Source organism: Bos mutus, chromosome 2, assembly GCF_027580195.1.
Source record: "Bos mutus isolate GX-2022 chromosome 2, NWIPB_WYAK_1.1, whole genome shotgun sequence".
NCBI lineage: Eukaryota > Metazoa > Chordata > Mammalia > Artiodactyla > Bovidae > Bos > Bos mutus.
In genome coordinates, this window is record NC_091618.1 from 114,244,969 (window position 1) to 114,272,232 (window position 27,264).

The 27,264-nt window shown below is 34.4% G+C and overlaps 1 protein-coding gene across 2 annotated transcripts in view; it reads right to left on the reverse strand.

Moving 5' to 3' along the window:
* ATF2 (activating transcription factor 2) overlaps nucleotides 1-27,264 on the reverse strand; it is an 84,066-nt gene that overhangs the window by 35,247 nt on the left and 21,555 nt on the right. The window contains exons 3-9 of one of the 2 annotated variants that reach the window (XM_070358740.1): nucleotides 23,593-23,667; nucleotides 22,036-22,105; nucleotides 9,871-9,967; nucleotides 7,018-7,136; nucleotides 6,761-6,889; nucleotides 2,593-2,660; nucleotides 989-1,103 (exon numbers count right to left, since the gene is read on the reverse strand). In XM_070358740.1, the coding sequence (XP_070214841.1) occupies nucleotides 989-1,103; nucleotides 2,593-2,660; nucleotides 6,761-6,889; nucleotides 7,018-7,136; nucleotides 9,871-9,967; nucleotides 22,036-22,105; nucleotides 23,593-23,624 (630 nt within the window). In that variant the 5' untranslated portion in view covers nucleotides 23,625-23,667. Of the gene's footprint in view, nucleotides 1-988; nucleotides 1,104-2,592; nucleotides 2,772-6,760; nucleotides 6,890-7,017; nucleotides 7,137-9,870; nucleotides 9,968-22,035; nucleotides 22,106-23,592; nucleotides 23,668-27,264 lie in introns of both variants that reach the window. The other variant, XM_005902545.2, reaches the window with a different exon arrangement.

Here is a 27,264-nt window from a genome sequence, read left to right on the forward strand (position 1 = left end):
AAAGTGTTACACTGAAATTATTTAGATGAGGATGAAAATAATGTGTTTCGGAAAACTTTGTGAGGCTCCTTAAAAAGTGGTTCTAATGACAAAAACTTGAATGTTGAAGACACACTTGAAGATTCTGTTATTTTATGAAATGTGAGAATAGAAAAAAAAGCATTATTTGTAACATATTATTCAAAAGAATGTGCCTTTAAATACTCACTAAGTTACTGAATAGTATAAGTAGATATTTAACTACTATGTCTTTCAACATTTATATAATTAACATGCCCTTCAAAAAACTTTTTGATCTTCTCATTAGGAAAAGTGGAAACTATCTATTGTCCATTCTAGTAGACCATTTAGATTTTCACATGCTTGGGAAAGCAAAGGAATTCCATAAACCCAACATGATCATAAAAGTTCAGAATGCTTTTATAAACGATTTCTCTAATAATCAAAATAACATGAAGTTACCTGATAAATGTTCCAGTATAAATATCTTCTTACAGAACAGAAATCTATGTTAATATTTGAATTCTACAAATCTAGCAAATTGAAATGGGTTGAAGAAGGAATTAGTTTTTTTTTTTAAGTTTCAACCTTAAGTTTATTTTTTAAATTTATTTTGTAATTGAAGGATAATTGCTTTACAGAATTTTGCTGGTTTCTGCCAAACAGCAACATAAATCAGTCATAGGTATACATATGTCCCCTCCCTTTTGAACCTTAGGAATTAGTTCTTAATTACTAAATTATTAGTTCTTAATACTAAAAATAAAAGGAAAACAAGATTTCGAGGATTGAAAAATGTTACTTATCCAGTTATGTTTGCCTTGAAAGATTTATGCTATCACAGTAAATATCAATGAGTAAATATTACTCAACATTAAGTATTTTGTTGAACTCAGTTTCACAAACCAATCAAGCAGCCCCAAGTGTATTTTCTGATTATAAAGATCAGTTTTCTATAAAGAAAATATTAAATAGTCTAAAAACTTACTGGAACTGCAGCTGGAACATGCACATTAGAACTTGTGATTGATGCAGGAATAGCAACAGGCATGGTTTGTCCATTAGGAAGATGTAACAGAAGAGGAAATGGGCCTGGTACAGGACTAAGGAAAACAAAAGAAGGGCAATTAGAAAAAAGAAATCCATATCAATGATGTCTAAAAAATATAAAAGTATTTTTACTATTATAATTTAAAAATAAATTTTCCAGAGACATCTAAAAAATTAATAAACATAACAGAAGAGAAACAGAGAACAGACAGGTGGTTGCCAGAGGGAAGGGAATGGAGGGATGAGAGACATTAAGAGGTACAAACTTCCAGTTGCAAAATAAATGAGTCACAGGAATGAAATTCACAGTGTGAGGAATATAATCATTAATAATGTAATATCTCTGTATGGTAACAAAGGTGGTCAGAAGATACAAACTTATAGTTAGAAGATATATAAGTACTAGGGATGTAATGTGGTGTGCTCAGTCATGTCTGATTCTTTGCAACCCCATGGACTATAGCTGCTTGCCAGGCTCCTCTGTCCATGGAATTTTCCAGGCAAGAATCCTGGAGTGGGTTGCCATTTCCTTCTCCAGAGGATCTTCCTGGCCCAAGGATTGAACCAGCATCTCTTATGTCTCCTGCACTGGCAGGTGGGTTCTCTACCACTAGCGCCACTTGGGAAGCCCTAAGCGTTCACTGTACATCTCAATAAAACTAGAAGAAAAAAAACGAACAAGAGGTCAGCCCAAGGAAAATGCCCATGTGACAGATGCAAACTTGATACCACTTCTCATAAAATGAACAAAATACCCACAAAAAATCATACATGGTATATATACACTGCTCAAGTAATTAAAAATTTCTGAACCACTGCAAAGCACACTGTAAAATTTAATTAGTTTTAACTGCATCTTAAATGTACAATGTATGTAAGCAGTGTAGAAAAAAAGAAAAAAAATGGGAAAAGCTACGAATTTACTTAGAGAACAATCTGCAATATATTAACTGAGAAAAATTCTTGTCAGAACACTCTTGAGAACTCCCTGTAAAAACTGAAAGAAATGTTTTGTGTTAGTCGCTCAGTTGTGTCTTACTCTTTGCAACACCATGGACAATAGCCTGCCAGGCTCCACTGTCCATGGGATTCCTCCAGGCAAGAATACTGGAGTGGGTAGCCATTCCCTTCTCCAGCGGATCTTCCTGACCCAAGGATCAAAGCCGGGTCTCCTGCATTGCAGGCAGATTCTTTACCGTCTGAGCCACCAGGGAAGCCCTGAAAGAAATGTTATCTAGTGATAAAGATAATCTTATGTGTTTTGTGTAAAATAGCATGAAAATAAGAGATCATCTTAAAATCACAATCTGTTTAATTTGTCTTTAAAATTAGGCACTGTATATGTTTTCTAATGTGTTAGAAAACATTTATATTAAAAAAAAAAATTACCCGAGTATTTTTTCCAAAAATAAAAGCATGCAAAAATGATTAACACACACACAAAACTAAGGCCACAATTAGAATAATTAAATGTCTTAGGAAAATCATGACAAGAAAAACTTAACAATTCATAAAATTCAATGACTGGCCCAAATCACTTACACAATTGGCCTGTTGGAGGACGGTGCCTGGGTGATTACAGTACTTGAGGTTGGTGAAGGTACTGCCTGCTGAATAATGACACTTGAGTCAGAACTTGTAAGCAGCACATTGGGAACTTGTAAAGATGCTGGACGAACAATAGCTGATGTGGGCTGTGCAGTTTGTGCCAATGGTACTTCCTATTTAGTAATGAGATGGAGAAACAATGAAATTTAAAAATCCAAGTCAATTCATGTACCTTTATGAAACAAATATAACACATCTCTTAAAAAAGCCCCACAAACTTAGTACTTAGTATCACCCCAAAATATATTAATATTTATTTAAAGTTAATTAAGAGAAAATACAGTACTTTGGCCACTTCATGTGAAGAGTTGACTCATTGGAAAAGACTCTGATGCTGGGAGGGATTGGGGGCAGGAGGAGAAGGGGACGACAGAGGATGAGATGGTTGGATGGCATCACCGACTCGATGGATGTGACTTTGAGTGAACTCCGGGAGTTGGTGATGGACAGGGAGGCCTGGCGTGCTGCAATTCATGGGGTCGCAAAGAGTCGGACACGACTGAGCAACTGAACTGAACTGAACTAAAGAGAAAAGTGTAGAAGCAGTTGTTTCAAATGCAATGTTAATATTTTAATTTAAAAAACATCTGAGTGGTTTTTTCAGTACAACCTGTTTTACCATCAATCTAGAAATAACTTAGGCTGGGCAACTTGGCTATATAACTCCATGAGAATTCTAATAAAAAATAAAACTACAATTCCATGCTCATGGAAGTACAGAACTTAAAATCCAGATGGGACTTCCTTGTCCTACTCCATCATTATATTGTATAAAGAAGAAATAGGTCCAGGAGACTCTTTTATAGTTGATATAAATTCAATAATAGAAATGTTAAAATTTTTTTTTAAGTAATACAAATGTTTGCTAATTTCAGGTAACTATCTCTACATTACCAATAATTTCTCAATATCAAAAGGTGAAGTAATATTAATACCTTGAATGTAAAACTAAACTACTGGAGTAAGATCTTTCCAAAGTAAAGAAAAACACGGAATCTTATAGATGGGTCTTTTCCCCAGTTTACAGATTAGAAAACAGGTTATCCAGAACTCCATAAGTAGAATAAAAATTGGTCCACCATGTTCTTTGAATTTGCCTTTATACTGCCATTTATTCTCAGAATTTTATTAAGCTACACAGGAAGAAAGATAAAACTAGTACTACTGGAACTTTGTTTACTTGACAAATTTGAGAAATTACAACATGCCCTGAAGGACTAGTAGGAAAAGAGACAGTACACAAGTAAAACAAACAAGAAAATTTTGGACAATAATGTGTTATAGGCTAACAGTATAAATATAATATCAATAAATCATGAGAGATTAACTGAGGGAAAGTTGGAGTTGGCTACTTTAGATAGTATAGTGAGGTAAAGTGAGCTTCTTTGAAAAATGGCATTTGAACTGGTACTGAAAAGATGAGGAGTGCATTCTAGGGAGAAGGAAGCAATACCAAGAGCAATGTCTTTGAGGGAGGAAAAAGCTTAGAATATCTGATGGACACTATCACAGAAAAGGCATGAGGTGAGGTTGGATAAGAACACAAGTCTAAATCAATGATGGCTTATGGAAGAAGTGTGAGTTACCTTAAATGCAAAGGCAAACCACTGAAGGATTTTAAGCAGAGAAGTGACATAATATATTAAAAAATATACATCCTAGCTTCCCTGGTGGCTCAGCTGGTAAAGAATCCACCCGCAATGCAGGAGACCTGGGTTCGATCCCCGGGTTGGGAAGGTCCCCTAGAGAGGGGAACAGCTACCCACTCCAGTATTCTGGTGAGTGACTTTCACTCACATACATATATATTCAGATATACATGTACATAAATGTAAGTATTCTGTATATGCTTGTGTTTGGATACTTTCTGCATATTTGTTACATTTCAATTAAAAATAAAAAGAAAAACAAAGCCACCAATTAAGAAAAATATACAGCCAATGGAAAATAGGTTGGAGATGGAAGTAGAAAGTCCTGGTAATTGTTAAAAGTTATATTAACTGAACAATATATTAACAAATAATTATTAACAGTTATTAGAAGGTAACTGTTAATAATTCAAGTAAAAGATGATTTGGACTACAGTTGTGACAGTGAAGATAAAACAGATAAATTAAGGATATATTCAGGAAGTAGGTTTGGTAAGATATGCTACTGGTTTCACTGAGAAGGAAAAGAGGGAATTAAGTATTCTTTATTTTTGGCCAGAGCCAACTAGAGAATGGATGGAGAGAAAATTTACTGAGACAGAGAAGACTGGGGGGCGGGGCGGGGGGGGCGGGGCTCTAATTCAGACGTACTATGTTTAAGATGACACATAAAACGAAATGTCAAGACAGAGCTGCATATGAATATGGAAATCCGGGAAATATCTGGATTGATTGATATAAATTTGAAAACCAGGTTGATCGTTTTTAAAGTTACATGTCTGGATGAGAGCATTTAAGAAGGAAAAAACTGAGAAAGAGAAGGGGGCTCAGAATTTACTTCTTACAACTTGGAATAACTATGCCCTGCCCAGTGTGAGCTAATGACTGAAGAATGCAGGAAAAGAAATACCCCTAAGAGGGATAAAGCAGCAACCAGCAGGAAAAAACTGTTGAGTGTGAAGGGACTGGAATATTCTCTAGGTAAAAGGTATTTATATCAAAGATGTAACAGCATTTCTTATAACTGCGATAATGTGGAAACAATATTTACATTCAAGATCAGTAAATACATTATGATAATGATAAAATAAAGTGCAAACATTAAAAATTATGACTTTGGAAAATTTTCTAATGGCATGGGAAAATCTTGATTAATGCTGAATGTCTAAAACATGATATAAAAAAGTAAACTATGATTCTTCTTGGTATTTATCTTTTTATCCCTTTATACTTCTATGTAACTATTCACTTGTATATGTGTGAAAGTGTTAGGCAGCTCTTTGCAACCTCATGGACTGTAGCCTGCCAGGCTCCTCTCTGTCCATGGAATTCTTCAGGCAAGAATCCTGGAGTGGGTAGTCATTCCTTTCTCCAGGTGATCTTCCCAACCCAGGGACTGAATTCGGGTTTCCTGCACTGCAGGCAGATTCTTTACTGTCTGAGCCACTACGGAAGCCTAATATATATATGTATATTTTTATGTATAAAGGTATACATGTATCTAGGAAAAATGTTTCAAAATATTAGTAATTCTTATTGCTCAGTTATGGGGTAAAAGGTGTTTTTTTCTTTCTTATATTTTTCTGGATTCTTAAAGTTTTTTAATAATGAGAATGCACTTTTATTATAAGTAAATAAAAAAATACAAAACACCTAATGGTCAAAGCATTTATTCCTAGGTATCAATAAATAGTTACCTTTTCTGCCTTACTTCTAGCTCCTCTGTCATGGCAAAAGTCCGTTAGGCTATGATTTTAGAGTAACATAACCTACAAAAGAACACTGTCATTGCCTTTCACTGTGCCCCATGCCTCCAAATAAATGTGTTTAGTAGATGTGCTAATGAATGAACATTAATTGAGAAATATCTGTAATAATGGTTAACTCAGCACATAATATACCCCAGTTGGCCCCAGGTACCAAAGTATTCAGATCTAGGAATGAGGCACTAAATTACTACAAAAAGACTATACCAAGTAAGACAGTGTCATCGTCATCATATTAGTTGGTATTACCAAACATCACTGCTGAAGTAAGTAGCTATTCCTTTAACCCTTTAAAAGTCTAAATAACCTTTATTCAAACAATTTTTAGTTGCAAAGATTCTTAATTAAGCTATCACTGTATAAAAGTAGCAAAAAAAAAAAATAGCAAAACCCAGAGAAATTAAATTTACAAATGTATGTATCCTCTAAAAAAATAACAGGTTTATCTTAAATGACTATTAGTCTCTCTAATAATTTGTCATAAAAAATTATCTATAAACAAATTATCTTCTTTCCCTAAAATATCTGAGTATTCACAGGCTTTCACATATAAGACAAGTACAACCTGATGCTGATTAAGGCATATTACATTAAAATTTTATGTAGACCAAATATTAGACTTTACTGAAAATGCTGATTTTTTTTCCCACTTAGTTTGAGTTTCTTCTGTAAATACAAACTTCTAACCTTCTCATCACTGGTAGTAGACTCTGGGTGAGGTAAAGGACTATCCTGGTGAGTTGTTTCTACAACAGAAGGCTCCTCAATTTTGCTTCTTATGATGGGTGTTGCAAGAGGAGATAAATCTAGAGGCATCTAAAATGCAAATTAGAGAAAGTGTTAGGAGTTTAAAAACAGCCAATCAGTTTATCTAAAATAAGAAAGCAACAAGTGAAAACTGTTCTGTCAGAAGCACTCTTTTAATTTCATGGTTAATAACATACTTTTTTAATGTCATCTTCTGAGGCTTTCTTGAACTCATTCTCAAATGGACTTGCCAACTCATTAAACAAACCCACTTCTTCACAGTTTTTCAAGAATCTTGTTGGTGTTGGGGTCTGATCTGAAATAAATGTCAATAAGCAATTACACAGATTTAAGTATCATACAGGACTCTAAAGTATTTTAGCTAGTAAATTAATGAATTAGCAAGACTGGTTCAGTCAGCTGTTAATTCTCTTTGGAAAGACCTCTTCCTTTAAAGCAAACAAAATTTGGTTAAGTTCTTGTTGCAGTTTAAGGTATTTCCTCCAACTTTATGAACAATAAAAGTATGAAAAGAATTCCTTCTTGTTCCTTATTCCACAGGTTCTGAGTAGAGTGACATAAGCATCCTCTATTCAGAGATAAACTATTATCATTATCTAACACAAATTTAAAAAAATCTATAGTATTAAAACTTACTAATGCTTAAAATACATGCAATTTGGGGAAAACTAGGACCAGAACATGTATATTTGCTTGAACTTGGCCCTTCCACTAGTATTCATAATCTATTATGAAAGCAAGCTTAAGATGAAACAATGCTGCACTAAAACACAAACTGGGTGTACATGTGAGCACATATTAATTACAAAACAATAGCTAGTTAAGGTCTACACTGAATGAAAAACAGCCAAGTTATGAATTTTGCCTGTTTTATTATTTTCAAGGCTATTTGCTCACATTGATTAGGATTAATAGCACATTCAATTCTATTCACATTTTATATACTTTAGGGCATCAACTTCATAAGTTACATCAAGGATCTAGCCTAAACTAAATAAAAGTATAAGGATGACTCCTGGCTTAAGATATAATACTCATAAAACCTTCTGTGAAATTAAAATACATATTTGTTAACTACTGGGTTCCTAGAGTGGGCATTACTTACTGTTTTATCATCACCCTCAACCCAACGTATACACAGAGTATTACTACATATAAATATTTTACACTAAAATGATCTATTTGTCATACACATTAGATATAATATAGGCCTACCTCAGACAGTAGTAGTATTATCAAAATTACTGAAGGACTTTTTGTCATCATTTTACCTAACAGTCTGCAATGTACATAACCTGTACTCCCCCAAAGACATACAAAATGGTAATAAGGGCCCAGCATTCTTGTATCAACCTAAGTCCATCCATCATGACTGCAATAGTAAACTGAACCTAAATTTGACTCTTCTGTTCATGCCCAAAGGATTTATCTATGCCTAAGAGAGGGTTCCTATTTTGTATTAAAGGGAGAGGAGTCTTTAAAATACATATGCAAAAATCATTTTTTATCAGCAATTACTATAATGATCAGGCTTGGAAAGAAAAAAGTCAACACAGGCACAATTGTTTAAACATGCATATGTGGTTTTTGGCTATTGATCATCAAATATATATCACACGCATCATGCACTATATTTACACAGTTACGCTATACTACTGATCTCAAATGTATTTAAAGAAAAAAAGTCAAGTGCTATGTTTAAATGTGTTCTACTTTTCTAGTGCATTAAATGTAAACAGATCGGAAAGTAAGTTCTAGAAACCAATCTCAAAATATTTTTGAGTTAAATGTTACAGAGAGAGATATGGCTCTAAAGCAAGAAGTTCCAGAGAAGGAAAGACCTTCATGCTCAGGGGAGTGAAACTTCCAGGCTGTAGTTATTTTGTTGGCATTTTTGGTTTTCTCTCTCAATATCTGATACATGGGATTTTAAAGAAATGCACACCACACTCTTACCTGCTTCCTTTTACTTATAGAAATAAAGATATGCTGAATGTTTCCCTACATTTTTCCTAAACAAATTGTTTTTTGGTGAATTATCTGTTTTACCTCCAGTTTTTTCAAGACAAAAATCTTGATACTGAATGACAAGAATTATCTTTTTTCTTCATTATCATATGCAATGCTTATGAAAGATAATTTGATTTCAAGCTGGGTAATAACTTAAAAGTATTAATAATATTCAGTATTTAGATATAATTCTAGACTTACAAATATATAACCTAAGCTTTACAAGAGAAAAAAATTAAAACATTAATTTGAATATTTGGACTACATGACTGTGGTTATGACAAAAGGACTGAAATTTATATATTAAATTTTATATAAAATTATTTTATCACAATACTTCTGTGTGTATACATATACAGAAATGTATGTATCTATAAATACCCAAAAAAGAAGTAGCTGACACAGCATGGAAGGACAATAAACCAATGCATGTACTGGGCTTCTCTTTTCATATACTGAAAGATAATCATCCATTTAGGTGATACAGTATGTTCACAGGAGCAACATAGGAAAATAAAAATCATTTATTGAATTTAAGCCCCATTTACTGAGAGTATTTTACTAACACAGATGTTTAGTCCAAACAGAAACATAAACAAAATCCTAATGAACAAGTCTGCTAACTGCTTTCTCCAACAGGAGGAGCCTGATCATTTTCTAGCTTCACATAGCACTGTAAAGCAGATGTAAACAGCTAAAAGAAACAATGACTAAACATCACATTAATTGAATTATCAGTTAAATGTAAGTTCTGGAAATGGTATGAATGCTCCCAGATCCTAATTAACTTCCACAAAAAATGATATTGAAGTCTACATTTGAAAACTATACAAAAATGTGAAATGAATGGTCAGAAGGAAACATGAAAATGTAATGGGTAAAATACATGTTGCCAACATTTATTGTAAATGAAGTCATTGGAATATCACCAGACTATATTATTTACAGAGAATACACAAAAATTGTGCACATTCCAGGTGAAATATGTATATAAACTATTAATAAAAGCATATACTAACCAGCCACAATGACACTGTCATTACGTGCTGGACCAAATTTCAGTGTCATCTCATGTTTATGTTTATGGACAGCCAAATGATCCTCGTTGGTAAAACGCTGTGGCAAAAAGTTTTAAAATATAGTTAAGATTTTCAATTTGATCAAATAAGTTAAATGATAAGGAAATTTTCATTTCCACAACAACATGTAAAACCACCATTAACAAAGACATAGCAGTTTGTTAACTATAAAGAATCTACTGTTAGTATAGATAAACATACTAGGTCTCAATCACAGAGAAACTCATTACCCAAGAATGAGCAATAATGATAATACTAGGTCACTTAACTCATTTGAGAGCATTTAAAAACAAAACCTGAGGCAAAGAAACTTTACATAAATTTCATCTGGACACTAAAAATAGACGACTTAATTTTTGCCATATCATAGTAGAAATATATACTCTACGATATAATGACTTTTGAACAAAGTACTGTTATTTTACTTAGATTTCAGGTTACTTACCACTTTTAAAATGAGAACTTTCTTATAAAAATATTATTCCTGGACAAATTAAGAAGTAAATCAGGTGCTTTATGTTACCACATAAAAAAAGAATGCCTTGATTATAATCCAGCAAAGAAATAGCAGTCAATACAATAAAGCAATTCATTTCAAAATAAAAATTTTAACTTAGAGTAAAGTGGTTTTACATTTTTTATCATACTCTTACATAAAAAAATGAAGCAAAATTATTTCTAAAGCTACACTTAACTTTGATAGGTCCTACATGCTAAAGGTGACATTTATGATTACAATAAATACATTGTTTAAATATCTCCTGTGTGTGGATATCAATCTTTATGAAGATGCTCCTTATCTTTAGCAACATTTACAACTGAATATAGAGCACTTTTTAATTTCAAAGAAATAATTATAAGATGTTAAATTAAGAGATCTATACTCACTCTCTAGGCTATATCCTTAAAAATGGGATGTTAAAATAATGAACCTGGTTTCTCAGAACTACCAGAAATGGATTCCTTACCCTGTGGTCTTACCATTCCCTATTCAACTCAATACATACTTCCTTTCATGCAACTAGTGATAGCAGCTTTAGGGTTAACCTTAAAACAATGTAAAAGAAAGAAATATTTCTATCTATTACGCTTTCTTTTCTAAATATTAAAAGTATGACCTGTATCATCCTTAGCCCAACCCACAAGCCCACTGTAAAAAGTTAATCCCTGTCATTTATATCTGATTTTGCTCTGCACGGTACATGTTTATAGCACCTACTACTACTACTACTACTAAGTCGCTTCAGTCATGTCTGACTCTTTGCGACCCCATAGACGGCAGCTCACCAGGCTCCCCCGTCCCTGGGATTCTCCAGGCAAGAACACTAGAGTGGGTTGCCATTTCCTTCTTCAGTGCATGAAAGTGAAAAGTGAAAGTGAAGTCGCTCAGTTGTGTCCAACTCTTCATGATCCCATGGACTGCAGCCTACCAGGTTCCTCTGCCCATGAGATTTTCCAGGCACGAGTACTGGAGTGGGTGCCATTGCCTTTATTATATTGATGTTTTCATATTTCCTTTCAAGTAGACTGAGCTCCTACTATTTCAGTTTCCCTAAATTTAACATATAGTAAATAGTCAATAAATGCTAACTAAAAGAATGAACTCCTTACAAGTAAAGAACTGAATCTTCAAGCCCAATCTAAAAGAAACAAAAACCACCAAACCACAGACTGTTCCTAAAGGTGAATTAAGCGTTAATTTAATTTGGTTATATTGTTTTCTCATGTAAGTATGCTTTCTACTAAGTCTTTAAGTTACTGTACACCAGTGGAAAATTATTAATATGTCCCCTATTTGGAACCTGTTTGTATTCCCATTGAAGATGAGTATACATATACAAAGAGTAACTCTATCCCTTGACTTACTCATTTACAACTGAAACAATCATTGAGCAATCATAATCTAGCTCTGCCCTATGCAAGTGCTATTTTCCTACTGCTTTGTCATTATGTATAAGAATCCTTTCCAAATTTGGAAAAATAAGAAATAGTCATCCTTTCGTAGAGTTTCCAATAATGAAGCTTTTGGAGAATGAACATAGCGATAGCATTTACCAGCACTACTTCATTGCTTTTTACTTTGCATTACAGTTTTGAATATCTTACAAGTATCTTAAAGCAAGATTCACTTTATGTTCCAAAGAACCTAACAATGTGGCTTCTCCACTGAAGTAATCATTAAACATTTGCAAATAAATGCATTTTAGTAGAGGTCTTAGATTTTAAAACAGCAAAGTCAGCATAATTAACAGACAAGCTTACAAAGTTATCTCCTAGGAATTTTATCCCAACGGTATCCTCTGCTTAGTTACTGGTTTGAACACAAATATTCAAATCAAACAGCAACTACATATACAATAAATAACATTAAGTTTTGTACAAAATATGTGAAAATACCAACAAGATTGATTCTAAGTGAAAAGTAGCAGGTAAAAGGACCATAAAATACATTTAAGATCATATGAATAGTAAAAGGAGAAATGCCAGGAATATGAATTCACAAAGTTTCAAAGAGAACACAGATCAAGTTTATCTAAATGCTATTTATAAAGGAACTGTTAATCATATAATATTTTTATACATGGGTAAAATACATTGAAATTGATACTTGATACAAGTTAGTATCAAGTTGATACATTGACACTCACTTGTATCAAGTATCATGGATCTTTATCATGATATAGATATTATCTATAACCTTGCCTACCATCTGAGAAGACTTATTTACCTATAACGAGAAACTTAAAACAGTGTCAAAAGGCAGTCACCAGGGAAAGATATATATATATGTAAAATGCATTATTTTTTCAACAAATACAAAACAGCTACTACAAGCTAAAATAGTTTTGCAAGAATCTATTTGAACTGCTTTTCCAGACAAATTAAAAGGTTTATTCTAAAAATAAGTTTTGTAGAAAAATAATGATATTGCTGCTGCTGCTAAGTCACTTCAGTCGTGTTCAACTCTGTGCGACTCCATAGATGGCAGCCCACCAGACTCCCCCGTCCCTGGGATTCTCCAGGCAAGAACACTGGAGTGGGACTGCTAGTAATAATATATTGCATTCATACAATTTCTTTCTTCCAGGCAATTGAGAGCACTACTCCAATGAAAATGTTATACATGTGCAGTGTTTTGTCAAATAAGAAAGACTTTGAACATGCAGCTGAATAAACAATGGGAAAGGCAGTCAAGAAAGTTAGAATAGGCCAACAATGTCTCTTACAGGGTTAAAAAGTAAGGGTAACCTGACAAATATAGGAGGCGGTGAAATAGTTGCTTCCATAAAAAATTAATTTAAGCTCAGGTATTGGAGAAATTTGTGTTTCCAAAGTGTGAACACTCTTATCAGAATTAACTTAAGAAATGAGTCATTCTCCATTTAATACATGCATTTATATCCATGATATAGATGATTATTCCTAATATAAAACATTAAATAGGTATTAAATTATAAGGTCATTAGGCCAATAGCCCATTTTACTACTTCTTTCACGAATTTAAGTACTCTAATTTAACACCAGGGAGTTACTGATCAAATACACACAGATACACACACTCTCCCATACTTTCATTGAAACTTCAGATTAAATAAAATGAAATCTCTATCTCCTTTAAAAAAATAGTTATAATGTATTAACATTTCACCAAAGAAAAAATTTTCAATGAGAGCATCACCAAAAGCAAAGCTATTATCAATAAAATGTAAAAATTTCAATGTTAAAAAGACTCTTTCACTAAATTATCTCAACTTTGTCTCTTTTACCAAATTCAATGGAACATCATGTTAAAATAAATGAAATTATCAGAAGTCTATCTATGAAATACCTAACAGTGACTGGGACATAAAAAAATTTACTAGAAAGAGCCAACAGTTAAAACTTTTGCACTGATTTCTATAGGTCTCTCTGAAATAACGTTATCAACAAAATATACTTAAAATTTTTTAAATCTATTTGAAAATTTAAGTTCATTAAGTGTTTTAAAGCTAAAACTCAAATTTGGAAGAATGTTGTTAACTAGTGACAAAAAATAATTTGTACTACCACCATCAGATTGGTGTTTCTAAAATCAATGCTTAATAGAATTTTTGATTTCCTAGGAAATTACTATTTGAATCTAGAGAGAGACCATAACCATTCCTAGTCCAAGCAAGATTTAACAAATGGATGATGCTGACCTTGGCCCAGTTATCATTTGGCCAGTAACACTTATAAAGTATTACTATAATATAGATTAGACTATTTTAAGTATCTCAGAGAACAAATATATGCCAAAAAAGTTATTAATACCTAGGAATGAAGTGTTCATGATGAGAACAATACTTAAAGTTATTAGTGAAACTAAAAAGTTGTTTTCGCTTTTAAAAACAATATGAAAAAATGTATGAGGAGCCTTAAAAATGTGTATACATTTTGATCTGATAATTTGGTTTCTAAAAATGTATTTTGAGGAATTAGGGAGATGTACATAAGGGGTTATAGAGAATATTCATCACAATGTTGTGATTTTTTTAGGCCATAATAATTAATTTTTAGGCCATAAAAGAGGAATAGGTAAATAGATTTTGGGACATATTCTGACAACAGAACACTATATAGGAACTCAAACTCATGTTTTCAATTAACACACAATATATCATACTATATAATGTATAATATACTATGTAATATAGTACAGTGCTATACTGTATAATGTGTAGGATAATACTATATAATGTCATCTGCATACAAATAGAATACAAATTAATACATGCGGTATGATCCCAATTTTGTTTGAAAAATAAAAGGGGGGAAGGACTTAGGAAATGCACAAAATGTTGACAGACATCCTCTCTAGATTTTACCTTGTCAGCATTCTCAGTGATACTTTTGTAATTAAGAAAAAAGAAAAACTTTGAATGTTCACTGAAAAAGATACATATTCAAAGACCCCTATTGAAATATACCTCGAAGGCTTTGCGATATTTTGCTATAAACACAAAAGTAGGCTTGGGTTCACACTTATCTCCAGTGTTCACAGGTTCTGTGACTGAGAGGCATTCAATAATGTATATTTGATTGTACATGTGTAAAATGAGGCCAGTAGCACCAATTTCATAGGGCTGGTGCAGGATTAAATAACATAACCCACATAAGCTTGGTAGCACAGTGACTAAGTTGAAAAATGTTAGTATCATTGTAATTGCTTTTATTACTACAACAACGATTGTATGGAACTTTTAATTCCTCCAATCTTTTTTGAAACAAGTTGGAGCACAAATTTAGACATGGTATGCTACACACTTGATAAATATTTGAAAGCTCTATTCTATGGTTCACAAGCAACTTTTGAGTTTCTCAGGTAGACCTTTTTCATTACTGTTTTGAATACACTTTTTATTTTGGAAAACTTTTAAATTTACAGAAAAGTTGCAAAAATTGTACACAAGAGTTCCTGTACACTCCTTACTCAGTTTGTTTCCCCTAGTGTTCTCATATTATTGTGGCACATTTATCAAAACTAAGAAACCAACACTAATATATTACTATTAACTAAACTCACAACTGGTAGCTTTAGTATTGCCCAGCTTAACCAGACTCTGGCTCCAAATGACTTTTTGTTATGTTCCCAAATTCAAAATCATCTCTGAAAATTATGTCAAGGACTGCCAGCTGTCCCTTAAAATCTACTACTCTTTTTCCTTCAAATTAAGAATTTCTAAATTTTAGGTGAGCACTTGGCTGCCCAGAACAAAGACCACATTTTCTAGCTTTCTCTGCAGTTAGGTGGCCATATTCTTTTGGGATCAAAAGAATGAGTGAAAATCATTTGCATTATTTCCAGTTAATGCTCCTAAAATGATGCGTGTATACATGCTTTTCTCTGCTTCCCCTTCTCCCTCCCTTACTGCTGGAATATGGACTTCATGTCAGGAGCTGAAAAGCCATTTTGGACCTAAAAATGGAAGCAGCATGATGAGGATTACATAATCAGCCAACCTGGGACTCCTACTTCCTGGTTATTATATTAAAAAACAAGCCGATCAGTCTGTTGTTAAGGTTGATTCTTTGTCTCAGCCTGCATCTCTTAATAACAATATGCCATAGCCTCTAAAGATAATTTCTTTTGTGCAATGGAATATACAGAAATGTAGTCCATTCTGAAGGAGATCAGCCCTGGGATTTCTTTGGAAGGAATGATGTTAAAGCTGAAACTCCAGTACTTTGGCCACCTCATGTGAAGAGTTGACTCATTGAAAAGACTCTGATGCTGGGAGGGATTGGGGGCAAGAGGAGAAGGGGACGACAGAGGATGAGATGGCTGGATGGCATCACTGACTCAATGGACGTGAGTCTCAGTGAACTCCGGGAGTTGGTGATGGACAGGGAGGCCTGGCGTGCTGTGATTCATGGGGTCGCAAAGAGTTGGACACGACTGAGCGACTGATCTGATCTGATGTGATGGTGACCATATCGAAGAAACATGTTTGTATGTCTAAGTTTTGATATGGTTCCTTTTCTCTATTCAAACCTTCTACACCTCTTCCTGACTTTTCATTCTCAGGTACTATGGATAAATTGTCCACGGTCCTATGTAAGGCCAGTCCTTCCACTTGAACACTGAATCCCATCCTCTCTTAAAGACCTTATTTCTGCAACAATTCCTCTCTCTACAGTGTAAAGTATGCTGTGATAGTCGCAACTTAAAATTCAAAACAAAAAAGCTCCATCTTTAATCCTCCTCCAGCAGTATTTCACTGTTCCCTTTAAGCTATTACAAAAGGTATTTTATAAAGTCTCCACTTCTGATTCTCCACATTTACTCTTCAGGCTGACTCCAATCTCATTGTCGTCACTGCTCTTTCACTGAAACTACTCTTACCAGTCTAAGACTGTTACCAGTCTTAACAGTCCCCATATTCCTAAATTCAATAGTAAATACTGAATTATCCTATCAACTATATGACTATACTGTTTCTCCACATTTTGAAACTTTTTCTACTTGACTTCTAGAACAGTTTTCTTCATTGTCTGCTGCTTCTCTGCCTCCTCTGTGTCCTTCCCCTCTTTCTGACTGCTAAACACTGGAGTGCCTTAAAGCTTAGTTCTCATCCTTCCTCTCTATACTACTTAAATACAGAAGTAAAACTGAAGAAATATGGGGAGTATGGATTATCAAAATGTATTTCTAACTCTACCAATGGAAAAATAATTATTATCAGACATCAAGGGAGGAGGAAAGGAGAAGAAGAAAAATGAGTGTTATCTCCTTTCATAAAAGGGAGTCTAAAAAACTATTCTAACAATATTTTTTCATATTTTCTAAAAAAATTAAGTATTTTAAGCAATCTCTGATACACACATGTTCTTATATTCAGCCATAGGTTGCTTTTTCTTCTGTTGAATTTAAGTAAATTAAAAAAAAATAGTGTAATAAACACCCTTGGTACACTTCACTCAGCTTTAGCAGTTATCAACCTATGATCCATCTCATTTCATCGCTACTCACAATTCACCCAATGCATTTCTTTTTTTGAGACCAATTCCAAGAATTACTTTACCTAGAAATATTGCAGTATTCATCTGTGGCACATTGTAAAACATGGCCACAAATTCCTTTTGGTATGATATATACCCTCCTCCCTTTGCCATGTGGTTAACGTTGGTTCTCCCATCCAGAGGATGGTACCTATTTCTCCACCCCTTGAGTCTGAGCTGGTCTGGTGACTTGCATGATCAACAGAATGCTACAGGACTGATGCCCTGTCACTTCCAAACTAAAGCTTCAAGGAGCTTTGTAGTTTTCAGCTTCTATTCCCATGGAAAACTGCTGTCCAACGATTCCCAGGTAACAAAATATATTGAACATATATTTAATAACCTTGGCATATGTCCTTTCATAGTTTTGACATAACATTTGTGGGACAGAATCCCAGAAGTGGGATTGCTGGGTCAAACCGTAAGTGCATTTGCCATCTTGCACTTTTATCCACAATGAAGGAGAGTGCAGAAGGAGTATTTTTAATATGACTGAAGTAAAATGGCTGCTGCTTTGCCAAAAATATAAACATTCTGATGGTAGAAAATATCAAAATAATAATAGATTGATTAATAGACAGCATCATTAGATGGAAATGCTGCTGATATATATATACTGAGGAAGAACAGTTGGGTGATTTTTAGGCCTGATAAAGCACTGGAACACCCTTGCTATCTGCCGAAGACTCTACAAAGGCTCTCCTTCCTATTCTTCGTGGCCTGAGGGGTAGTCTACCTCTCAGTCTCTTGACTATTTGTGCCACGAATTGGGCATGTACAAGGCAGTCTGCTATGAGAACTCAAATGATGAGTATCAAAAAGTTCCCAGACTTCCTGGATCTGGTATTGAGGTGAATAAGCTCTGGCTTTACCCCTGGGATGTGTTGTGTAATGTTCCATTTGCCTCATCTCATCAGCTAAGGAAGCATTAATAGTGTCTATAAACAGTATGGGTGTGCTTGAACAGATTGTGTACTTTTCCTCAGCAATTTTAAAATATTTTCTCTACCTGAAAACTATCTCATTTTCATTTACCTTAATTCCCCTAATTTTATTGAATTCATTCTCTCACTGGTTCTATCTCCCAGTTTTGGGGTTGAGGTACCAAAAACCGGGAAAGTTAGATGTTACTAATTCGATCTTGGGTTCTCATCCTCTCTGATCTTTTGTTGGCATTTAATCTTCATTTGGTTAAATGCCAGATGAGAGCTAAGCTTCATTTAACCTTATTTCTTAAGTAAATTTAAATACAATGCTTTTTATTAAAAGTGGCATATATATTACTAAAGAGTCGATCACAAGATGATAATTCCAACTATTTTAAGCAGAAAAGAATAAGACAAAGAATCAGGGACTTGTCTGAGACTGACTTTTCAAGAATGATTCCTAGAACAACACAGCAAAATTGGTCATGGTCCAAAGGCTGGCTTGAGAAATATACTGTATTAGCTATAATCCAGGGGTTACAGAGTTATGCTCTCTTTGTACAGTCCATTTCAGCAAAATGGACTTTTTTTAAAGTCCATTAAAAAAAAGAGTGGTGGACTTTTTAAGTGGTGGACTCTTTAAGTCCACCTTTCTATTTAACTTAGTCCCAAATCCAAGGAGTAAATGTAATTTACCATTATAAGTAAATCATATCCAAAATTTTAGTGGAAAAGGATTTTGGAAATTGCTTTCCTGAATTTATAGAAAAATGTATACAAAATTTATCTCCTAAATATATGTCAAATCACTCTATTTCTCTATATGTACATTACTAACACCTAGTCAAACCACCATTATCTCTCAGCTGACTGCTGCCAGTCTACTTTCCCAGCTTCTACTATTAGCTCAGCAATGGCTTTTCATTCCTCTGTGAATAAAACCCAAACACCTTAGACCACAGTCAACAAAAAAGCTCTACAGGTTATGGGCTCTTTTTATTCCTCTACCTTTCTGACCTCATCTCCTACCCTTATCCTAGTTAATCACTATATGTTCCAGTTACAGCAGTCATCTTTCTGCTCTTAAACACACCAAATCCATTTCTTCCCTCGTGGCCTTAAACTTGCTGTTCTTTCACTCTGAAAAATTCTTCCCCAAGGTATGTGTAGGGTTTGCTTCCACATCTTTATTCAAGTGTCACCTTATTACAGAGGCATTCACTGACCAACCCATTTAAAATATCACCAACTCTGGTAACTTCTACCTTTATCCTGTGAAAGTGAAAGCGTTAGTCGCTCAGTTGTGTCTGATTCTTTGTGACCCCAAGACCAGGCTCCTCTGTCCATAGAATTCTCCAGGCAAGAATACTGGAAAGGGTAGCTATTTCCTTCTTCAGGGGATCTTCCTAACCCAGGGACTGAACCTGGGTCTTCTGCATTGCAGGCGAATTCTTTACTGTCTGAGCCACTACATCACTGGACATCATGTAAACTAAAATCTTTAGATACCACTACACCCTCACCAGAAGGACTACAATTAAAAGACCATCTGAAACAATCCTGAAAAAGGAGAACTAAATTGGAGAACTTACCCTAAGTGACTGGAAGGCTCACTATGTAGCTAGAGTAATCAAGACATATGGTACTGGCATAAAACTTGACAGATTGATGAAAAAACAGAATAGAAGCTCAGAAACAGATCCATGCTTTACAAATCATTTGGTTTTCAAGAAAAGGGATGAAGCAATTTAATGGAGAAAGAAAAAAAAATCTTTCAACAAGTGACACTAGAATCTCTGAAAAGCCATAAGGGAAAAAAAAGGTGAGCTTCAACTCCTACCTCATACTTATGCACAAATATTAATTCAAAAGGCAAGAGACCTAAATGAAAAGCCAAACTTTCAGAGGAACATGAAGGAGAGTATTTTTGTGCCTTAAAGGTAAGCAACAGTTTCTTAGATAAGTCACAGAAAGCAACAACCAAAGAGAAAAAATTAACACATCAGACTTCATTAAAATTAGAAACATCTGTCCATCTTTTGTTGGACAGATTATTTTCATATTATGAAAATCAAGTTGGAAACCAGAGACATAAAGAAAAAATTGAAGATGGACTGGTATCCAGAATATTTAAAGAACTCATACAACTCAATAATTAAAAGACAACCCAATTTTAAAAAACAAGCAGATTTGAAAATATTTCACAAAAAATAAGGTATAAAAATGGCCAATACGCAAATGAAAAAGTGCTCATCTTTTCATCAATGAAATGCAAATTAACACACAATACATCAGTATACACCCAATGAAAATGACTAAAATTAAAAGAACCACACCAAATATTGGCAAGGGTATTATACAACAGGACTGCTCACAGACCACTAGTGGAAATAGTGAGTGGTTCCTGCCTTTTAGAAGCAGGTTGACAGTTTCCTATTATATGTAACATATGATCCCACCACTACCCTTCTAGGTAGTCACCCAAGAGAAAAGAAAGAATGTGTTCACACAAAGGCTGGTACTTAAACATTCACAATAGCTTTATTTCTAACAACTAAAAATTGGAAATAAGCCAAAAGTCCATAAACAAGTGAATAAGTGACTGCTTGTGAATTATGGAAATATTATTCCTCAATGAAAAGGAATTAACTATGGATTACAAAGGGAGAAACTGCAAATTATGTGGAATGAAAGAATCCAGTCAAAAGTACATACTGTATGATTTCACTTACATAAAATTCTAGAAAATAAGAACTAACCTATAGCGACAGAAGGCAGAACAGACGCTGACAGGGTTGGGAGGGGTGAGAGGGAGGCAATACAAGCACAGGAAACTTTGGGAGATGACGAATATGTTCACTATCTGAATTGTGATGGTTTTATGGGTACATACATATGTTAAAATGTATCAAACTGTACACTTAGAAGTAATATGCAATTTACTGTATATAAATTATATCTCAACTTGAAGTATCAACTAAAGAAAACAATGAGAACCAGAGAAACATTTTAATATTTATGATTTACAGTTTTATATTTAAGTACTCTACAATTTTACTACACATTAAATTTATTTTTTCATTCCTCAGTGTCTATAGTTATTTTAAGATTATTATAACAATATTAGATTATTTAATGGCCTATTGAAAACCACAGAAATATCTTCTGAAACACTAAAATATTATTTTCTGAAAATGTTTCCACACAAGCCTAAAGATTTTAGACTTAATAACACTAGTATATTAGTGATATGCTGTACATTAGTGATTCGCTCAGAGGTAAAAATTAGTTAATTTCACAAGAGTTCAGCAAATAAAACAATTTTCATATAAGATAATGTATCTGATTTCCAACTGGGCAGTTTACAATGATTTTCAACCAATAATGGTCAAATGAAATACTTTTAAACCTTGTGTTTTCTCCAGGTTTTCCATCTTTCCCTTACAAGACTTAACTTTTTTTTTCCATATTAGATTGTCTTCTTTAAAATTCAGATATGCTGCTGAGGAAAATGAATTTTTTTCTCCAAATTTTTCTGGGTTATTTTCATTCTAACTCCAAAATTGTACAAAATATCGTAAAGGAATCCCCTTAATGACAACATTCACTGTCATAAGTGTTTAATAAATGTGAACATACCAAATACTTTATGTATTACCTGGCCACATCCAGGGGCAGTACATAGAAACGGTTTGTCATCACTCATATTCCACAGGTCCTTGTATTGCCTATAATAAAACATTCAGAGATAGTTAAACATTTTACAGTACAGATTTTTAAATAAAGAACTTAAAATGTAGTATTACTTGATTTTCATTAAGTTTTTTACCTTTTCTATCTGAATGTGAAATAAAACAGTTTTACCGACATTTTAACCCCACCTTCCATTTTCTTACTATGAATAAAGACATGCAACATGCAGATTTTACATTATAGAAAAAATTGTTAAGAACTCTGATCTATTAGGTTAAATCTTTCCTGTTCAGTAGCATAAGTGTGGAAAGAATGAAATAATTAGAAGATCACTACTTTAAATACCAATGAAATAATGGATAGGCAACTCTCATCAATGTCTGATAAAACCATCAGGAGCAAAGGTGATGGGAGCTTCATAATGGCTGCGTCAGGCTGACAGCACCTGAACTCATGGGTCAGTGTTAAGTTAACATCACCAAAAGTGGGACAAATATTTTGAGTCCCCTGATGAGACAATAGAAAGCACATTAAGTATTCGTGGTGGGGGGCGGAGGGTGCGGCTGTATCCAAACCTGAAATCGAATCAAGCTTTTCTAGATTCTACTACAGGAAATAAAGCAGACAGACAAAAAGGTCAAATACCACTGCTAGGATACAATTAGCGAAATTCTACAGCACAAAAGACCTGGTCTCCTCAAAAATAAATGTCATGGGGAATAAAAGAAAAGAGAAAGTAGAGGGGAATTGCTTTAGGTTAAAAGAGGTTGAATAAACCATATTAAACAGAATACAATATGGGGACTTTCCTGGATCCTGATTTAAACCAAAAACTACAAAAAAAAAACATCTTCAAGTCAATATTATTTTCCTACTTTTTGATTTAGACTCGAAAGTTCCCAATTAGTCCTTCCATTAACTTGCAGGTTTTTGTTTTTGCTTTCTTCCTACAAATTACATGTAACAACTATATTTGAATGAACTAACAATTCTGTAAAATTATTCCTTTTTCAACACTAGTTTGTTAGCCTTTCAGAAATATGTAACCTTCAAAAACCTTTCAGAAAAACCCCTTCACAAACAGAGATGACAATAGCTATTATAGTCAGATTTCGGAAGTGCTAGACTATTTCTTTTGGGAGGCAGGACTTTTCAAAGACAGTATATTCAAGGGAAATGACCAAAAGAGCACCTAGAATGCAGCATATCTGCCACATCCATTTTCTATCTGAACCCTTTTTCACCTCATGGGACTAGTATTATTTGGAACTCATTTAAGGAGAAATCAAAACCCTAAAATATATATATTTATCTTTGTCATAGTTGAGTGTACTTTGATGCTCTATTTAATAATTTAAAAATACAATAGGAGTATCAGCTAAACTACATACTATATAAATAAGTATTCCTTATTTATATATTAAAAAACATGATCTAGAAATAACCTATGAAAATACTTATAATCTACAATATGAAAAATAAAATTTGAATAGCCCAAAATACCAAATTATTGCATACACACCTGGCAGAATTTACATGTAACTTGAATTTCATAAGCTGAACAACTTATCACGTCCTCTTTTTCATGGCAAGGATACTGAAAAACAAAGTGGTTTCACACTATTAAGTACTTAGTTTTGAAACACTTATAAAAAAACTCAGATAATTACACTCTCTGTAACTACTGTCATCCAAAAACCCACTCACTATTAAGAATCTTTATAATAGAGCTCTGCTCCTAAAATAAAACACCCATATAAATGCAAAATATATCCAACTCTACCATAAGGTAAAAGAGAAACATTTAGCTTAGCCTTTAAGGTTGTGGTTGAAGGGCAATAATTAAGAGTGAAAATCCTGACTTTTGAAGTCTGGCAAAAAGACGAGACCTCGTATTTCAAAATACCTATTCAGAAAGCTTTAAATTTTTTCAAATGCAGTCAGCGTGGTCTGGTTCTCAGCCTAATTCATCAAAGTCTATTTGCCACAATGTAGTTGAAGGAGCTCCCTCTTCCCTAATTTCATAGCTTACTTATCTGATATTAGCTTAAGGATGAGTACAACACTTAAACTACTTAGGTGAGTGTCTCATTTTTAAAAAAAAATATAAATTTACTTATTTTAATTGGAGGCTAATTACTTTACAATATTGTACTGGTTTTGCCATACATCAACATGAATTCGCCATGGGTGTACACGTGTTCCCCATCCTGAACTCCCCTCCCACCTCCCTCCCCTAAGTGTCTCATTTTTAAACCCAGCTAATACTCCATTACATTCACTGAAACCCCATCTAGTGGCGAACAGAGTTAACTATATGCTTATCCATAAAAGCCAACGGTACATAAGAGAAAAAAATTTATTTTTACATAATATTGCTTATAAATGTGGTGAAGAATGTCCTGCTCAACAGAATTGGGTAATTCCTGTGGAGAAATGTGCAAATAGCTACAGTTCTGAGTCCCGGAATCAAAGATGATATAAGAGATAGGAAGAAGAAAGTTCTCCTGAAAGAGAGAGAACGTTTTAGTTCCTCAGTCATCTTGACTCCTTACAGCCCCATGGACTATTGCCTGCCAGGCTTCTCTGTCTCTGGGATTCTCCAGGGAAGAATACTAGAGTGGGTTGCCACTTCCTACTCCAGGGAATCTTCCCCAACCAGGGACTGAACCTGTGCCTCTTGTGTCCCCTGCACTGGCAGGTAGATTCTTTAACCACTAGTGCCACCTGGGAAGCCCCCATTAAATACTAAGGAATGAATAAACTGCTATATGATATGGACCAGATAAGTTTAGATTATGTTACCTATCTCAATAAACTCCTAAAACTAGTAAGAAGATGCAGTTCATATTACTTTGAAAAATCAAAGCAATATTTAAACTCAGTTGAGTTCAGGAAACATTTAAACATCACACACAAAGACACAAAGGTGAAAAAAACAAACAGACCCTCCACTCTGAGAAACTTTTAGTCAAGCAGAAGAAAGAAAACAGAAATTCACTACAATCTGGTTAAGAATAAGAGTTAAAATATTAAAAATATAGAAGTAGTTCAGGGAACCAATACAATACTTATAGAAAAGCTTTCTGAAGGAATTAACCCTTGGTATTCTTTTCTACCCCCATGACTACTACTGTCCCATTCTACAAAAGAAGTTCCTTATATACACAGCAGATTATTTTCTAGCCAACCAATAACAATTCCCATTCCTTACACTATTTCCTAATATCTAGCTGAGGTAGCTGTAAAGACAACAGTCGAAGCACCTTCTCCAGCAGGCTTAAATGCTAATCTCAAACCTCTAAATCCAGGTTTATCTCCCTTTCACATCAAGGGTGAAAATATGCTCCTAGGAAAGCATGGGAAGGAGGCTTTGTTCAACTCTAAACTGTCAGAGAAGACAACGACTGCAGATAGAGAACTGTTACTACAGCACACTGCTCTCGGGCAAGCATTTACAAACCCATCAGTTCAGTTCAGTCCCTCAGTCGTGTCTGACTCTTAGCGACCCCATGGGCTGCTGAACGCCAGGCATCCCTGTCCATCACGAACTGCTGGAGTTTACTCAAATTCATCTCCATTGAGTCGGTGATGCCATCCAACCATCTCATCCTCTGTTGTCCCCTTCTCCTCCTGCCCTCAATCTTTCCCAGCATCAGGGTCTTTTCCAATGAGTCAGCTCTTCCCATCAGGTGGCCAAAGTATTGGAGCTTCAGCTTCAAATCCTCCGTCTTTCCAATGAATATTCATGACTGATCTCCTTTAGGATGGACTGGTTTGATCTGATGGACTCTCAGGAGTCTTCTCCAACACCACAGTTCAAAAGCAACAATTCTTCAGTGCTCAGCTTTTTTTATAGTCCAACTCTCACATCCATACATGACTACTGGAAAAACCATAGCTTTGACTAGATGGACCTTTGTTGGCAAAATCATGTCTCTGCTTTTTAATATGCTGTCTAGGTTGGTCATAGCTTTTCTCCAAGGAGAAAGCGTCTTTTAATTTCATGACTGCAGTCACCATCTGCAGTGATTTGGGAGCCCAGAAAAATAAAGTCAGCCACTGTTTCCCCATCTAATTGCTATGAAATGATGGGATGGGATGCCATGATCTTTGTTTTCTGAATGCTGAGTTTTAAGCCAACCTTTTCACTCTCCTCTTTCACTTTCATCAAGACGCCCTTTAGTTCTTTTTCATTTTCTGCCATAAGGGTCGTGCCATCTGCATATCTGAGGTTAATGATATTTCTCCCAGCTATCTTGATTCCAGCTTGTGCTTTATCCAGCCCAGTGTTTCTCATGATGTACTCTGCATATAAGTTAAATAAGCAGGGTGACAATATACAGCCTTGACATACTCCTTTTCCTTTTGGAACCAGTCTGTTGTTCCAAGTCCAGTTCTAACTGTTGCTTCCTGACCTACATACAGGTTTCTCAAGAGGCAGGTCAGGTGGTCTGGTATGCCCATCTCCTTCAGAACTTTCCACAGTTTATTGTGATCCACACAGTCAAAGGCTTTGACATAGTCAATAAAGCAGAAATAGATGCTTTTCTGGAACTCTCTTGCTTTTTCAACGATCCAGCAGATGTTGGCAATTTGATCTCTGGTTCCTCTACGTTTTCTAAAACCAGCTTGAACATCTGGAAGTTCACGGTTCATGTACTGTTGAAGCCTGGTTTTTGGAGAATTTTGAGCATTACTTTACTAGCATGTGAGATGAGTGCAACTGTGAGGTAGTTTGAGCATTCTTTGGCATTGCCTTTCTTTGGGATTGGAATGAAAACTGACCTTTTCCAGTCCTGTGGCCACTGCTAAGTTTTCCAAATTTGCTGGCATATTGAATGCAGCACTTTCACAGCATCCCAAGACTAAAACACTGGGTCTGGAAGGGCTAAAAGCAGTTTTTGTGGAACACTTATAGTGTTTTAGTCTTTTAAATCATAAAACTTAACAGAAAGTTCTTTGTGAGGCTCAAATTATAATATTTAATTATTATTTAACCTTGAATTTTGAATGCCGTATACTTGGTATTGGTTTGCTGTGGGAAGTTATATAACTAATTGTAGATGTTATAAAAATTAAATGTAAAATTACTTCTCATATCTGTAACATTTAACACAGATCTCATACTCAAAGAGTATAAAAGAACTCTTTAAATCCTTTTGGAATTATGGAAAACCATCTCTTTCCCCTT